We start from the raw sequence: 16,002 nt of genomic DNA, 5'->3' as shown, positions 1-16,002 counted from the left end.
TCTTTTTTTTTTTTTTTTTTACTTGTAAAGTAGGTATGTTTGATCTGGAGTGAGTTAATCAGCAAACATGGAACTCCAGGGTGTCATTTGAAAGTGCACTCAGAACTCCACTTTGAATCACTTTTCAAGATGGCTTTCTGTTTTTTTGACTCAGCATTGAAATCCCAAATTTACCAAAGGAAAGAGATTCTGCATCTTTTAATGAAAGATAAAACAACAATATAAACATACACAAATTTACAGAGAAAGGATCAACTTTAATACATTTGGATTAAAAGGTGTACTTTTTTAAATATGGTATAAAAATAAATGCAAGAAACATTAACAAAGAATATACAGACAACAGACAAAGACACAGGCTTTCTTTCTCAGTGTGAATACGTCAGTGAAATGGAACCTGCTGTGCTAATTTATTGTGCAATAAATGTGATGCCATATGTATATTTATTAGTATATGCATATTTTTTTACATTTCTTCCAGTTTGTGAACGGACAGTATTTTTTTAATAAACTGTGTCTAGCAGAAGCTTTTTTTTTTCACTGTACTTGAGCTTGCAGAAAATAAAATGACACAGATCCAGCTTGATATGAAGGAGGAAGTGAGCAGACAATTTTCAAAATGGAGGCATCGAAAGGTTAGAGAGTCCCTCGGAGTCTGTAATGCCTTAGTATACACAAAAGAAAACAAGTCAGGTCCTTGCTCATGCAACATCTTGTTCTACTGTCCTCTGATTCAGGCAATCAGTGAGCTACAAAGTATGTATAATGATTTGAGTCTGCTTCCATGCTACAAGGATGATCCTTTTAGTAGGACTGCACTAGACTGGTTAACCTCTTTGAAGTGAGCGATTTCCCCTGAGGAAAAGATAAAAACAAAAAAAACAGAAAACAGAGGCATGATCACCGAAAACCTATTAATCAGCAAGCACCTAGCAAATTCACAGTGATGTGGCAACATTATGGGGGCACCAATGGGAGCTAATGTCAAAACTTAAATTTGGAAAACTTTTTTGCTTTATACTTTGAACACCTGCAGAAACCTGAATCCAAAACTGCCAACAGAGAGATAGTTTTGCATAATAATCCAGAAAATTATAAACTACACAGTAACATCCAAAATGATCTATTTGTTTTTAGCAGCAAGCCTATGGCTTAAAATAGCTTCAAGATGGCTACTACAATACAGCATGCCTCAGAATGCATTGAGATGAATGTTCTGAACTGCAATGATTCCAGTCCAAGAAATTACATAATCCACTCTGAAGGGTGGCTAAGTGCACAAGGCAGATTATACATTGAATACAAATAGGAAAACATCCTATCTGTGAGCTAAGCTAAAGTTGTTGTTTTTTAGGGGGGAGAGGAGGACTATTCCTACTGTTTACAAGTATTGTACAGGTACATAACACAATGCTTTGAGGGCCCATGGATTCCATTTCATTACTTTGTTAGGAATTCCTGCTGATATAAAGTATATTTTGGCATCTTAACTAACCCTGGTAATAAGGCGGAATGAATGCCCCCAGGGACTGGATCTAGAGTGCAGGAGAGGAAAATCTACAATGCAGCATAACTAGTGAAAGTCTGCTGCTACTCACAGAAAGAGCAAGCAGATTTCATAGAGAATATGAGAAATGGGAAAAATCAAAACTTCTGACAATTTCTATATTTTTAACAGTAATTACATGGCAAAAAAGCCTCTTTTTGTCATGTCAGTGAAAAGCTATTTCTGTTATGTTTGCTGTATTATTATTACTCAGCTGACTTACACAAATAAATCTGATGTTGATATCTATATTCACCATAAATTCAATTTTCCCCTCAGAGGGATTCATAACTCAACTGTAAACATGTGCTGAAATATGATGCATCAGCATATCAACTGGAGTGGATTTTCACAAAAATGAAATAAAATAGCTCTTACATTTACAAAGAACAGAACTTTCAGTAATCTGGATGCAATTTCCTCCCCCTACAACCTATTTGTTTTTAACAGAACACATGATCTGCCATGCTGGATTAGAGGCCATCAATATGCTGCCTCTGACAGTAAGGCTAGTTGGTACTTCAGAAGAAGGCAAGTCTGCTCCCAGCTACTCTCTCCTATCTCTACCTCCAGCCTCCTCACTCACTCACCCACCCATATCCCATTTTACAGTGCGTAAATTGCACATGAAGCAACCATTTTATGCAACATTTTCAATGCACATGTCCACTCTCACTGTTCCAGATTGCAGATTACATAAATTGGTCAGCAACTAAACTAATCTAGGAAATGTTTGACTCGTTTCTGCCAATAAGCTATTTAAAAAAAAATTATTAGATCTGAGTTACAAATTTATTTTGCACTCACACATTCAACATGTTCATATTTTTAATATTTTTGTGGGTGCTGCAATTCATCTAAGATTGAGTCCCTAATATTTAAGCTTTAAACATAAGATTAAGTTCTTTTAGGAACTGGGGCTGAAGGTTAAGTGGTCTCAAAGAAGTGACAAATCTGTAATTGCCCAATAATGAAATTAGTTTGTAATGAAATTTTAAGTCTCAAGCTTATTTATTTATAATTATAATTCTCTTGGGTGAGTGATTATTCTGACTTTATTTGGGTGGGGTCTGTGTCTTTGCTAAGCTTTGAGAAAAAAGTAGTTTTTCCAAACTGCAATTTATAACACATAACGTTACATTGTTTTCACTTCTTTTCTTTTAAGGAAGCAAGCAATGTCACATCAGCTGTATGATAATTTAGATGGATAATTTAAGGAGACATTTTCAAAGGAGTCTAAAGAAAGTTCTGCACCCAACTCCCATTAAATTTCAATAGCATTTGGGTAGCTAACTCCTTTAGACTGATTTGAAAATCCCAGCAAAATACATAAGCACATGCTTAACTTTGATTTTTATGAAATTATTAATATGCAAAATGTTAAGCATTTATTTAATTATATGGATTGGTGCATATGGGATTTGCAACTTTCTGAATACATATTCATTCAGAAGATCTTGAGATAATGAAATCCCTGCTGTGAAGTCTGTGGGCTTCACTAGGACATTAATTTGTACAACAGTGCACTCTCCTGAACAAGGAACTGAGAAAACTACACAGATCAGCAATTATCAGCACTGTGATAAAGCATTTGTTATGACATCAGACAATAGAAGATTCTTATTCAGCTTTTAGCTGCAAATACCGCACTAGCACTAGGTTTTTTAAAGTTTCGAAGTTTGTGAAATGTTCAATGAACTAGGGCCAAGTTCTGATTCTTTTCCATGCCAGTGGTTTTGGGGAGGTATTTATGATATCTTGTAAAAATTAGGCAATTTTGATTCAAAACCAGGCAAACCATGGCAGTTTTGATTAAGTTACTTTGAATTTTGAGACATGCACAATCCATTACATGCACTATTTTAAATTTGCTCCATAAATGCGGTAACTGGTTATGACCAGTTTTTAGTATTTACAAATTAGCTTTAAATTAAAACAGGACAGTTGAACATACTACAGATTCACACAACCACAAAGGTGAGTAATGGGAAAGACCCTCTATAGCATTAATTCCCTCCATCTTGCTCCCCCCTAGTATGTTTTCCAATCTTTTGGCCACTCTAGATTTCAAATTGCCAAGCAATGGGTCTGCACTACTTCCCCAAGAAGACTATTCTACTGCTTAAAAATATGAACTGCAGCAATGGTAACTGAACAATGTGCATGGAATTTCATGTGTCCCATTCTAGAAGATGGCAAGAGATCTACTTTACAATTAAAATGTGGTTCTGGTCAGAAACATGGCAGCTTCTTATTCAACAGATCGGCTTCCTTGGTGCATTTGGAATCATATCTGTGCACTTTAGTGTGAAAACAAGATTTAACTACATTCTATTTATATTAATATATGGAGCCAAAGCAGCTAAGAGAGAGTTGGATTGCATTCTGGCTTGGACATCAAACAAAGCTAATAAGTTCCAGTTTGAAGAATCTTTACCTCAAGGTCTAGAAAGCTGTACACCTCAAATCCATTCTAAAGCGTACTTCTACTCTGAAAGCTATTTAAAAATAGCATGGTAGGGTTTTATATTTATTGCCTCTCAAGGATTCCCAGATGTGCTCAATTTACAAAAAAAGTTGTTTTTATCTAGATGTCACCTCTCTTAAATCATCCAGTGAACAGACAGTCAAGTTGGGCTCTTTTTTTCTTGTGCATCATCACTGTAATAAAGGTTCAGCAGGCCAAATATGATCTAAGTGACACCTGTGCTTCTTCATTAACAGTGCGTGAGTACCACAGGTGTGACTGATTGGAATTTAGTAAACAATTCTGTAGATGAAGCACAAAAAGGAATAGAGTGCAGCTCTCTCTCTCTCTCTCTCTCTCTCTCTCTGATATATTTACTCTTGGGGTGCTAACAGAAGTAAAAACAATTGAAAATTGTGCGAGTCACAAAACCCACCAGATATGCTTCTGAATACTTACAGGCAACACAGCTGCTGAGGAACAAGATGATACTGACACATAGTTACTTTTCAGAGTCATACTCTGAGGCCCATATCTGAACTTTTCCAAAAGTAAGAGGATGTTCTAATCCAGCAGTTTTGTCTGTGCAGATGTAACTGAGAGAAGAATGTTGCCCTGGAATTTTTAATCTAGATAACAATTCTGTTATAATGGCCATGCTAAATCAGAATCCAGCTCAAATGCTGTGTTGGCTTTCGAAGGCTAACAGAATAGAGAGTGAGCAAGTATAACTCTGAATACACACAGGCAGCAGATGTGTTGATTAAGGTGCTAATGTTTTATGTAGTTATTTTTCAGAGTACAAATGTACTTTAAAGTAGATAGAGAAAATTACACAACCAGCTAAACCAAGTAAGCAATTTTAGGGATTATTTAGGGCCAGAAAGAAACATATAAAATCGTATCCAATTAAACTCCATATTAGAACTGAAGATGCACTGATTTATTTACATAGCACTACACTAATGTCTCAAATAACTCACAAACATGCCAGCAACAATTTCAATAAAATATCTTACTTGTTTATACAAGCCAACATTAAAACTCCATATGAGCTGGGACTGAAACACACGGAAGAGGAATAGTAGATGGAAAGGAGAAGATACTTGTTTAACCTTTAAAAAGGTTAATTTTCATCATTTCTGCTTCTGTTGAGCAAGCGCAACAGCCCCTTTTTATGTTTTTTTTATTATTAGAGCAGATGCTACTCAGTTGCATCAATATCTCTAGAGCTACTAGTAATAAAACCCCCAAGCATCAAACTGTGTAACAGATGCACAATATGCACTAGCGTGAACATAATGAGATCAAGAAATTTTACCAAACCCTTTGCTCTCACAGTTAGTCATCTGCTCATGTGTTGCACACCTGTGGCATGCTGGCAATACGGCTGGTTTCAGCATGAGAAACTCCCAAGTGAAATCCCAGCTTTCTACAAATAAAGGCTTTATTTGTTAGGAGTAGGACATCTGGAGAGATCAAGGAGTGCAGAGTAAGATTCAAAGAAATACTTTTGTAGGGTTTAGCCAGCCATTATTCCCCTTAATGTGACTTTCTGGGCCAAAAATCCTTCCCCATCTTCTACAGATCTTCCACAGTCGTATGGGTATGCTTCTGCCTCAGGAAGTAGGAAGAAGCAAGATTTATAGAGCTTGTACAAGCATTTTCACAACAACAGTGGTACCAAGGAGCCCAATAGGCTTTGTAGGGGGTGTGAGATTCAGGGCAGGGTCAAGATTCTTCTTCCCTTCAACCTGTTGTAAGGATTTGCACTCCTGTGGCTAGGGAGAAGGAAAATGTATGATCATGGCCAAAGATGTGGCTTCACTCAGACCACCTCCGATGGAGGTGACTAATTGACAGAGTGAATAGAGGAGGAGCAAATGGCTCTGAGAGTGAGTGACTTTCCCAGTTTTGCTATCTCCCCCATTTTTCCATTGTCTCTCCCTCTCTGTGTTTCTCCTTGTATTCCTTCACTAGTGGCTCTTTCCTTCAATGAAACTTCAGGCCTTCCCTAGACTGGGACTTGGGAGAAAGATTGACGTGCTTAACTGTTGAAGTGTGGGGTAGAAAATAAATAACGCTTAGAGGGTAACATTTTCAAACGCTGCCTAAGTGACTTAGAAGCCTATGTTCCCGTGAGAGTCAATGGCTCCTAAGTCACTTGCATAAAATGGGACTGATTTGTGAATTGATTTTATTTTTTCTGAGACTGCAGCAGTGACCAGTGGGGTGGGAAAGAGGAGCAATCATGTGTTATCGAAGCCTGGCACAACAGGGAGAGCTGGAGGCAATGGCTACATAAGGTGAAGCATCTTTGAGGTGCTAGGTTCTAGTCATTTGTATCTCAAACCTAACCTGCCAAATAAGGTTCTATTACCTTGTTTGGGCCAAATCCTGGAGCCAGGCAAAACTTAACTAGGAATGGAGTAAAATATTGCTCTTTGTTTATTTTGGTTAATGGTTAGCAGAGCTGGGCAGGAAATGCTATGCGTGATTTTGAAAATATTTCCTGAAAGTTGAAATCTTGAACCATTTTTTTTAAATGGTTTGAGTCAATCAAAATGTTTCATTTCAATAACTGTGAAATGTTTTGTTTAGATTTGGACCACATTTTATTTTAAAATATTTTCATTTATGTATGTATATATTTTTAATATTTAGCTTAAATTTTGAAACAAAAAGTAATTTTGAAGCAGAAATTTGAACCAGAATTTGTTGTTTAGAAAATGTCCGAATGGAATTTTCTGACAATTTGAGGGTGCGGGGAGATGTCAAGAAATGCATAGAAAGCAACACTCTCCCCTAAAAAATTTCAGTTTTGATGAATTGGCTAACTTGGTTTTCTAACAAAAAATGTTTCACTGAAAGATTCCCGAACAGCTCTAACTGTTGGTAGTAAACTAGTACATTTTAATTCTCAAAACTGGCTTCTGGGAAGACTTACTCCATAAGTCTAACTTAAAAACCTCACATAGTTCAGTATTGGATTCATAATGTCCAATGATTGAGGTTCCATTAAGTTCCTTTCATTGTTACATATGAAATCTTACATGCTTGTGCACAAAGATCCCTTGAGAATGATAACATGAGGAATCAATTACCATTTTCACATCTATTGTCTAACATGGTCCTAAAATGATTGAATGCAAAACCAACTCTAAGAACACAGAAAGTCCATCACCCTCTGTTGGAAATAAGTGTGAAAGACAGTTTAAACAATTTGAATTTCCTTCTGTATGCCACAATTTGACACGTTAATGCTAAGTGATATTTTGTTGAGCCATTGTGAAAATATGCAGTGTTTAATGGTCCTGACAATTTCACATCTCATGCATGAAGTACTCTAATATTTGCTCATTGGGCTGGAGATGATAACATCAAGGGACACTGGTAAATATGCCTATTAGGCAAGCAGGAGTAAATGTCTCAGGGATTTAGCACTGAATCCTATAAAACTTTTCTGCTCGAGTCACTGGTTCACATCTCACCTAATAGGCAGCGAGTGAAGGTTACTATCATCTGACGGCTGCTTAGTATACTATATGAACTGAGTATGGTGATGTTTGCTTTGTCATGGATGTATATACACGTAACAAAGCAATGACCAACCTGTAACTTGTACACTTCTTGGCTGTCTCTGCAGTGAGGCGATATAACTCACTGGATGTGGAGATAAAATTAGCCTATCACCTTAAAGGAAATCCCTTCAATTTTGACTTCAGGAACATTGAGCATAGCAGGGTGCGGGAAGCTGGCACTGCCCATAGATGGAAAATATCAGTAAATAGGCTGTCAGTCCAGCACCTTTCATGAAGCCTAAATTTCAGTGAAAAGTTAAAAAACAGAAGTTATCCTTCAAGGACTTCTCTCCTATACTGCCTCTTAGGTTTATCTGTGCTCCTTTACATAGCAACAAATGTGTATAAATTTTTTTTTTGTTTCTACACTTACATTTATTACCAGAGCTGACTGAAATTTTATGACTTAAGTTTTATATCATCTTTTTTCATAACATGTTTGATTTTCAATGAAAACATTCAACAAAAAATTTGATTAGAAATTTCATAGAAAAAATTGTTGCGATCTGATGGTTTTTTACATTATTATTTTTTTAATTCCCACAAAAATGTGTTACAGGTGTTTCACTTGATATTTGAAAGGAGCTAGGATAGGATTTAAATACACTGCTGAGGTACTACAAAGAGTGAACATGTATACGTTATTCCAGGGAACTTCTAAGCTGGCTTTGAAGCTGGGGGACTTTGACATTGCAATCAAATATGCAGCTGGCGAAGCCTTCAGACAGCACACTTATTGCTCACACACATCTGACATATTGCATTACGGGGGGAGTCAGGGTCAAGCCCAGCCAGCTAAGTTGAGGTAAAGGTGTTAACCTGCATCCACACTATGGAAAGATCATGGTTAAATATTGTGGTTAGTTAACACACATTAGCTAGCTTCTACCTAACCTCAGCCTCTTTTTCTGATCTAGAAAAGCCCCTTCCTCTCTTGCATGGATTGTCCTCTTTGCCAGGGCTGGCTCCAGGGATTTTGCCGCCACAAGCAGCCAAAAAAAAAAAAAAAAAAGCCGCGATTGTGATCTGCGGCAATTCAGCAGGAGGTCCTTCGCTCCCAGCCAGAGTGAGGGACCCTACGCCGAATTGCTGCCGAATACCTGAAAGTGCTGCCCCGCTCCAGAGTTGCTGCCCCAAGCACCTGCTTGATAAGCTGGTGCCTGGAGCCGGCCCTGCTCTTTGCTGGCAGCCAACTATCTCTTCATCCCTCTCTGCTCAAGTTACAGTAAGTTTGTAGGTTTGCTGTTACTCACTGCCCCAGTGAGCAATGTGGTGCTTTGCTCATAATTCCCCTCTACACACACACTGACTTCCCTCAATAGGCTGTAACCTTACAATCTACCTTGTCTAGGGAGTGTTACATTGTTGCATCTCCCCAGGAGAAGATCAGAGAACAAGACCTGTCTCAGTCACAATTCCTCTCTTGCTCTGGAAGGCAGAGTAAATTAGCTACTTATAGAATCCTAGGTTTAGAAGGGACCACAAGAGACATCTAGTCTGATCCCCTACCAAGATGCAGGATGTCTGTCTAAATCATCCTGTTCCATTGTTCTACTGCTTTTGGTGGGGCAGCTGCATGCCCCTTGTCCAGCTAGAGTATATCTACACTGCAGCTAGGAGAGAGCTTCTCAGCCTGGGTAGATAGACACGCTAATGGGGTACAAGCTAGTATGCTACAAATAGTAGTGTGGATGTTGTGGCTCCAGTGGAGACTCAGGCTAGCCACCTGAAATCAGACTCAAGGGGTAGGGTGGGCTTGAGATCCTGTGCTGCAACGTCCTCACTGCTATTTTTAGCTCTCTAGCTCAAACCCTGTTAGCAGGAGTCTGCATACTTAGGCCGGGCCGGACAGGCAAGTGGAAGTGGGAGGATCCAAAGGTTCTCCCCCTCTCTGATTCCTCTCCACCACCCTGCCTACGGGACTATAACAGGAGTATCAGGCAAATAGAACCTGCTTTTCCCATTGTGGCCACATCATAATCTGAGCAGCTCCACAGGGGGATAGAGAGGCATGCATGGCTGAGAAAGATCTGTGATCATCTTGCCTGTAGCTACTATTCCAAATCCATGCACATGCCTAAACTGAACATCTACATGCCACTTCATTTTCAGTGTGCTGCAATGTATTTCTGCAGAGTTATTTGGGAGTTCTGAGTATACAAAGGCAAAATAAAGAGAATAATTTTGCCTTTTTGCTATTCATTTCTATACACTAGTAAAATGTACAGTGAGCAGTAACAAATGCCACATTTATATAGAAATCTTTTCTCCATGCTATTATTGTGTCTATATAGTGCACACCTTTATAGCATTATTGATTGATATTGATCTATAGTAGAGAATACCAGGAGGGTTATAATTTTGCAGTGATGAAGTTTATGTGGCAATATAAACATGCTGATATCTATAGCTCATCAATATTTGATGGCATGTGGTGCATTAGGATTTTCACAAAATGAACTGAATTACTGAGAGCTTTCTAGAGAGACTTTTTTCCAGTGTCCAAGAAATACAAAATTGAATTTAGCTTTTCTGTCCCTTTTTTTTTAAATGTTGTTACACAGCCAGAAAAATGAATCGTTCTGTTACAGAAATAACTATATTGCATAATGAAGGGAAAATCTCAAGAGAACTTTCTGACTTAGCAAATGCTTTTGCAGGCAAGTGTAACCCAGAGTGAGTCTCTGTCCTCCTCCATGGCCCTTTAAGTGCAAGTGTTAGAGGGCCATGCTTTTAGCTCCAGAGTTCTGGGGTACAGTCCCCACAGACAATCCAGCCAGGGTACTGTTATACAAATATATCAATTTGTAAACTGATGGGTGCTAGTTTGCAAAATCCAGAAGTCCTCATTCCACTTTTCACTCTACCTGCCATACTCACACAGTGGCACCTTTCTACTGAAGTAGTTCCATTGAGGTCAATGCATTGAACTCACTGAGCCTGCTTGAAAAGTAGGGTACTACTCACCTTGAATAAAGATGGCAGAATCAGGCACCTGAGAATAGTTTCAAAAGGGCGTAGGTGCCCAAGTCTAACATTTAGACATTTACAGCACCTAAGTCTCCCTTGTGACTCAATCTAGCCCTCAGTCTTTATCTCAAGCAAAACTACCACAAAAGTCACTGAGAGTGAGGACATCAGAATTTGTCCCCATTGGAATCTTTATGGAAAAAGAAAAAAACAAACAAACAAAAAAAACCCCATAGTCTAACCAGCAAAGCTGAGACCTGAGTTACGAAGTCCCCCTGGTTTCCAATCCAGTCATGATCACTGATGTCCTAGGTGATGGGACTATGCCTAGAACTTTTTAGGGCCAAATTTTCAAACAGATGCCTTTGCTGGGAATGGAAACTATCCATGTGCACACACAAACAGGACATTGTACATATAAATGTGGGAAGCTGTGCTCACAAGTGAGCAGTTGAGTTCACAAGTGCTCCCATTAGCAAGCAGCAAGTCCAGATATGTCTGCGCTGTTCCTGTTCAGTGTGTGTGCATGTGTTTGAATATTTGGCCATTTTTATGTGAGTGGACACAGTTGATACTAGCAGCATCTCCCTTAAAAGTGATGCTAAGTTGAGTTTTTCTGAGTTAAAAGAGATACCACAGACGATAGAATCATATTGCAAATATAAAGCTCTCATTTTAGGGCCAATTCTGGGAGTTGCCAAGAGTCTGCTGTTTACAATGGGAGTTGAGGGTTTCAACACCACACAGGAGATTTTCAGCGCCTTGCAGAATTGGGCCCATCCAGAACCCTCTTACATCTCGATAGTGGTGGGGAAATAAGAGGAGTACTAATATTTTATTCCCACTCCCATTACTCAGTAACAAGGAAGCACAAAAAAAAAGGACCAAATACCTATATATCAAGGCAAAACATACAGTTGGGAAGACTTTGTCACCCTCTTAAATTCTAGCCAACTACTCCATTATTCCACCCATTCTTTCCTCACTTGCTCCCCTTTAGTGCTATATTCACCCCAAAATCTTTCCCCTGCCTGGACTCTCTTCCCCTTACACTCTTTCTCTTATGCTCCACCTTTTCTTAAATTGTTCTTACCCTATCTCAGAATTGTTAATACTTAACGCAAATTTCCCAAATCATTCTGTGGCATCTACCTTGTTCTGGGGTAAAGGGTGACAAAGTTCAAAAGACAAAAGTCATTAAAGGGGGTGGAGGGTAGGAAGAAAAGTGAGAAGAGGAGATACATATAGAGTTAGAATGAATACATAGCAGAAAAGTTAACATTTACTTTGGGTAACATTCTTCAATGATTTACCGCGCATTAAGTTTAACATTCTAGTTCATATTTTATCTGGGTTTTCTGTATATTGGACATTACATATTATATTATTATATAAACAGTGACAACTAAAGTTTCTTCTCAACAGCACTAGGCAGACTGAAATAATTTCATCTGCACTGGGCCACCTTTGGTTCAAAACTCCCATACTTATCCCCATTATTGTAGGTTGCCACTGGTTGATTGGGAAAAGTTTAGCTCTCAAAAGTCACAGTATGCTGTCATTGTTCCCATGTTTTCTTTATTAGTGCAGCCTTGATTATATAAGACAGGAACTCCCATTAAACATCTCAGTGAAAGAAAGTATGAGTGTTATGTTATAAAGTTGTTTTATAGAACAATCTCTTTAGACAATACATAAATCACAGTGAAACATGCTGTGGCAACACCACCATGCAAAAAATAGGGGTTTTTGTTTCAAACTTTTTTGTTTGTTTCATAGCTATTTATTCATTTTTAATGAGTTTTACCTAACAACTTTAACCTGGACTTTTAGTGACTTTGTCCCATTGAATCCAAATTAATTTCTGAATTTACAAAATAAGATACCCAATATGTATTACAGGAAACCTTTATCTATAATGAAACATCAAAAATATATATTGTTTTCTTTTAGCATGTGAGATACCCCCACAGCCTCATCATAGAACTTTGTTCTTTCACTTCACTTGTTTCTTTTTTGTTTAGCATAAAATAAATTTATTTTAAGGAGTTAAGAACTCATTATACAGGAGGCCGTTTATGAGAACTGCCCCTCCTCCCTTATAAACTAAAAACAAAAACCATGATCTTTGCTGAAGCTCTTTATACTTTTCATTTCAACACACACAGCTCCATTAACCGATTGTCACAGCAAAAGCCACAACAAACACACACAGCAGCGTGAACTGCACAATTCAACAGACAATGCACACAAACTTGAGTATAATCCAAGATCTTTCTACCTCTTTTCATAACAGGTTAGTGCTCGCCCTCAGTGTTGGTGTACAGTTTTTATGGCATGGAAAAATAGGGATGTTTCTGCCCTACAAAAATAAATGTGTTGAATGCTTTAGTTTGAACTTGCACAATGTCAAAAAAAGACCCAAAGACTGGCACAAATAAAAATAATCCAGTAAGTGAGGACATCGGTGGAACTCATGGCTGGTGGTGGGAAAATGTGGATAAGAAATCCACCAACCTCCATTTTTACCTTGCTGCCACATCTTTCAAAAATAGATTCTTACATTTCGGTGAATAAGGAACAGAGCAGAATTGAAGCGTGTAGGCAGGATTTTTAGCTGCTTGTACTGTGTCACTGAAATGACATTCGAACAAACTCCTAGTGCATCATAAGCATCAACTGCTCACAAGGCACCTTTCAACCTGAGAAGCATTATTAGGCTTGAGAGAAGTTGGGGACATTTGTTACAGGTTATTTCCCACCCCCTTCCATGCCCCATTATAAAATTGGCCAGACCCCATCTAGGACAAAATAGGAATAGCAAAAGGAAAGGAATCCAATATATTAAAATACTCATCAAACATAGTATTTGGAGAGATCATCTTAATGCCACTATATAAAGCCATGGTGCACCCACCCCTTGAATACTGTGCGCAGTTCTGGTTACCCCATCTCAAAAAAAGTTATATTAGAATTGGAAAGATACAGAGAAGGGCAACAAAAACCAGTAGGGAGATGGAACAGCTTCCATATGAGGAGAGATTAAAAAGAGTGGCACTGTTCTGCTTAGAAAAGAGATGACTAACGAGGTGGGGTGTGTGTGTGTATGACAGAGGTTTATAGAATCATGAATGGTGTGGAGAAAGTGAATAGTGAAGTGTTATTTACCCCTTCATATAACACAAGAGCCAGGGGTCACCCAATGAAATTAATAGGCAGCAGGTTTAAAACAAACATAAGGAAGTACGTCTTCACACAATGTGAAGTCAACCTGTGGAACTCATTGCCAGGGGATGTTGTGAAGACCAAAATTATAACTGGGTTCAAAAAAGAATTAGAGGATAGATCCATCCATGGATATTAGTCAAGAAGGTCAAGGTGTCCCTAAACCTCTGATTTAGGGACACCAACTTATTGCTCCAGGTGTCCCTAAACCTCTGATTCCCAGAAGCTGGGACTGGACAACAGGGGATGGATCACTTAATAATTGGCCTGTTCAGTTCATTCCCTCTGAAGTGTCTGGCACTGGCAACTTTTGGAAGATTAGATGCTGGGCTAGATGGACCCTGTATGTCTGTTCTTATGATGCACTACGAAAGATAACAGCATGAAGCAGGTTTCCAGAGGTTCCTTTAGTTTAATTAAAAAAATGAAGAGTGAATTAACTCTGTTTTCTAGGGTGTATTTCATGTTCCTTAATGCAAACAGTATGGCTCCCATTCCTCCATTTATAGCAACAATAACAACCTGGTTTTCTCTGAGGTTAGTCAGTAAGAGGAGGGAGAGCTGGAGGAGGACTGTAATGAAATCCTAGTACAAAGCTGCCATTTCTATGTAAAGTTTCAAACTTGCATGAATGCAAAACTTTATCTGCTGCCATACAGAAGGAGAAAAGGTGAGGGAATAGGGTGGTAGTGGGGAGAAGGGTGTTTCATCGATCAGGCTTATTCGTTTGCCAAGGTTACAAACTTACCACATTGCGTGTGAATTTCTCAAAAGATGTTCGACGATCCAGTGTGTTTTCCAACTTAAATTAAAAAAGGGGGAAATAAAAAAAGGAAAAAGAAAAGAAAAGGGGAGAAAAAAGAAGAAGAGCAAGAAACAAATAGAGCAGAAAAGAAGGAATGATGAAACAATGGACTGCAAAACAAAGCTCATGTACAAATCAAGAAGCAAAAGTAGGTATGAAACTGCTAATGAATGCCTGTTATATAACAATGGACAAAGCAGTTATAATATTTGATACAAAAAAAAACTTCTCAGGTGGATCAAACTGGTTTGATTAAAAAGAAAAACTGAAAATAAAAAAAAATTATGAAGAGCATTTCTTGTGTCAATGAACTGACATTTGCAAAACTTAAGGACTTCGCATACACAGTAGCAGCTCTGTGGAACTTTCAACATTTCTCCATATTGGATGATCAGAAACTAACATTTGAAAAAAAACCATACAGTACTTCCATATAATTTTTAGATTTTCATTTTATGTACAGTTTAGTATTATCAAGATCATAACTAGCTTACTATTACTTCTACACAGGATATTGGGCCTGATTTTGCAAACAGTGTTCCCAACTGATTGCAATAGGATTTCAAAGTTTGTGGTGGTTGCAGAATCAGACCCACTAATAACAAACAACAATTTCATTATAGACTTTTGCATCAAAAAGTGTTTTGGAATTTCCTTGCCTTCAGCACTTTGACCCATTATCATGTAAGATGCTCCACACAGTGAAAGATTTGTCTCTGCAGAGCTCATTGCATAATCTGGACCTTAAAAAGCAAGGGTGCTGTATCATGGTAAGATTTTTTTGTTTGCAGGAGTGTGACATGATCTCACATTCATATTAGATTCCTAACCTGATAAAACTAGACGTATAATAACAGGGAGGGAAAGAAATCCTAAGATACTTTAAAAAAAATGAAATAAGAAGTTATTTATACCTATGAGATCAATTTTAAACAAATTAGTAGGCTTCGTAAATAAAAATAAAGAAAATGAGAATTATTATATTTGCAAATTTGAAAGACTACACTGCAGGGATTTGATTTTATTTAATCTACTTGTAAACTACTTTTCAGTTTAAGTTGCTTGGTAACAGAAAGAGTGCTACAATGTGAGATGTAAAAATAAAAATAGGTTTTGCTAATTTAATTTATTAAAACATACATGCGTGCAGGATAGATTTATCAAACTACTGTATGTATGTGACCCTCTAAATAAGCCAACCTGGTCACCTACCAGATATCCAGCTGCACTTGCACAGGGGAGAGAAATCCACATATTGTAGCAAACAACCACCACTGAGCACAGTGGCAACAAAAAGACAAGATGGACCAATACCTTTTTCTTGGCCTGTAGCAGCTCCTGGTAGGCACTGGATCGTATAAAACGAGGATAGGAATCACTTTTCATCAGTTTGTAAATGTGCTCCTGA

At 38.0% G+C, this 16,002-nt stretch overlaps 1 protein-coding gene across 6 annotated transcripts in view; it reads right to left on the bottom strand.

Moving 5' to 3' along the window:
- Positions 1-270: 270 nt before the first annotated feature.
- RGS7 (regulator of G protein signaling 7) overlaps positions 271-16,002 on the bottom strand; it is a 478,754-nt gene continuing 463,022 nt past the window's right edge. For 3 of the 6 annotated variants that reach the window (XM_039529559.1, XM_039529561.1, XM_039529564.1), the window contains 3 exons: positions 15,909-15,998; positions 14,538-14,591; positions 271-664 (listed from right to left, as the gene is read on the bottom strand). In XM_039529559.1, coding sequence (XP_039385493.1) covers positions 518-664; positions 14,538-14,591; positions 15,909-15,998 — 291 coding nt within the window. In that variant the 3' untranslated portion in view covers positions 271-517. Of the gene's footprint in view, positions 856-14,537; positions 14,592-15,908; positions 15,999-16,002 lie in introns of all 6 variants that reach the window. The other 3 variants (XM_039529562.1, XM_039529560.1, XM_039529563.1) reach the window with 3 other exon arrangements.

Source organism: Mauremys reevesii, linkage group 3 (genome assembly GCF_016161935.1).
Source record: "Mauremys reevesii isolate NIE-2019 linkage group 3, ASM1616193v1, whole genome shotgun sequence".
NCBI lineage: Eukaryota > Metazoa > Chordata > Testudines > Geoemydidae > Mauremys > Mauremys reevesii.
Note: the sequence above shows the minus strand (reverse complement) of the source record. Positions and strands in the feature narration are given on the sequence as shown.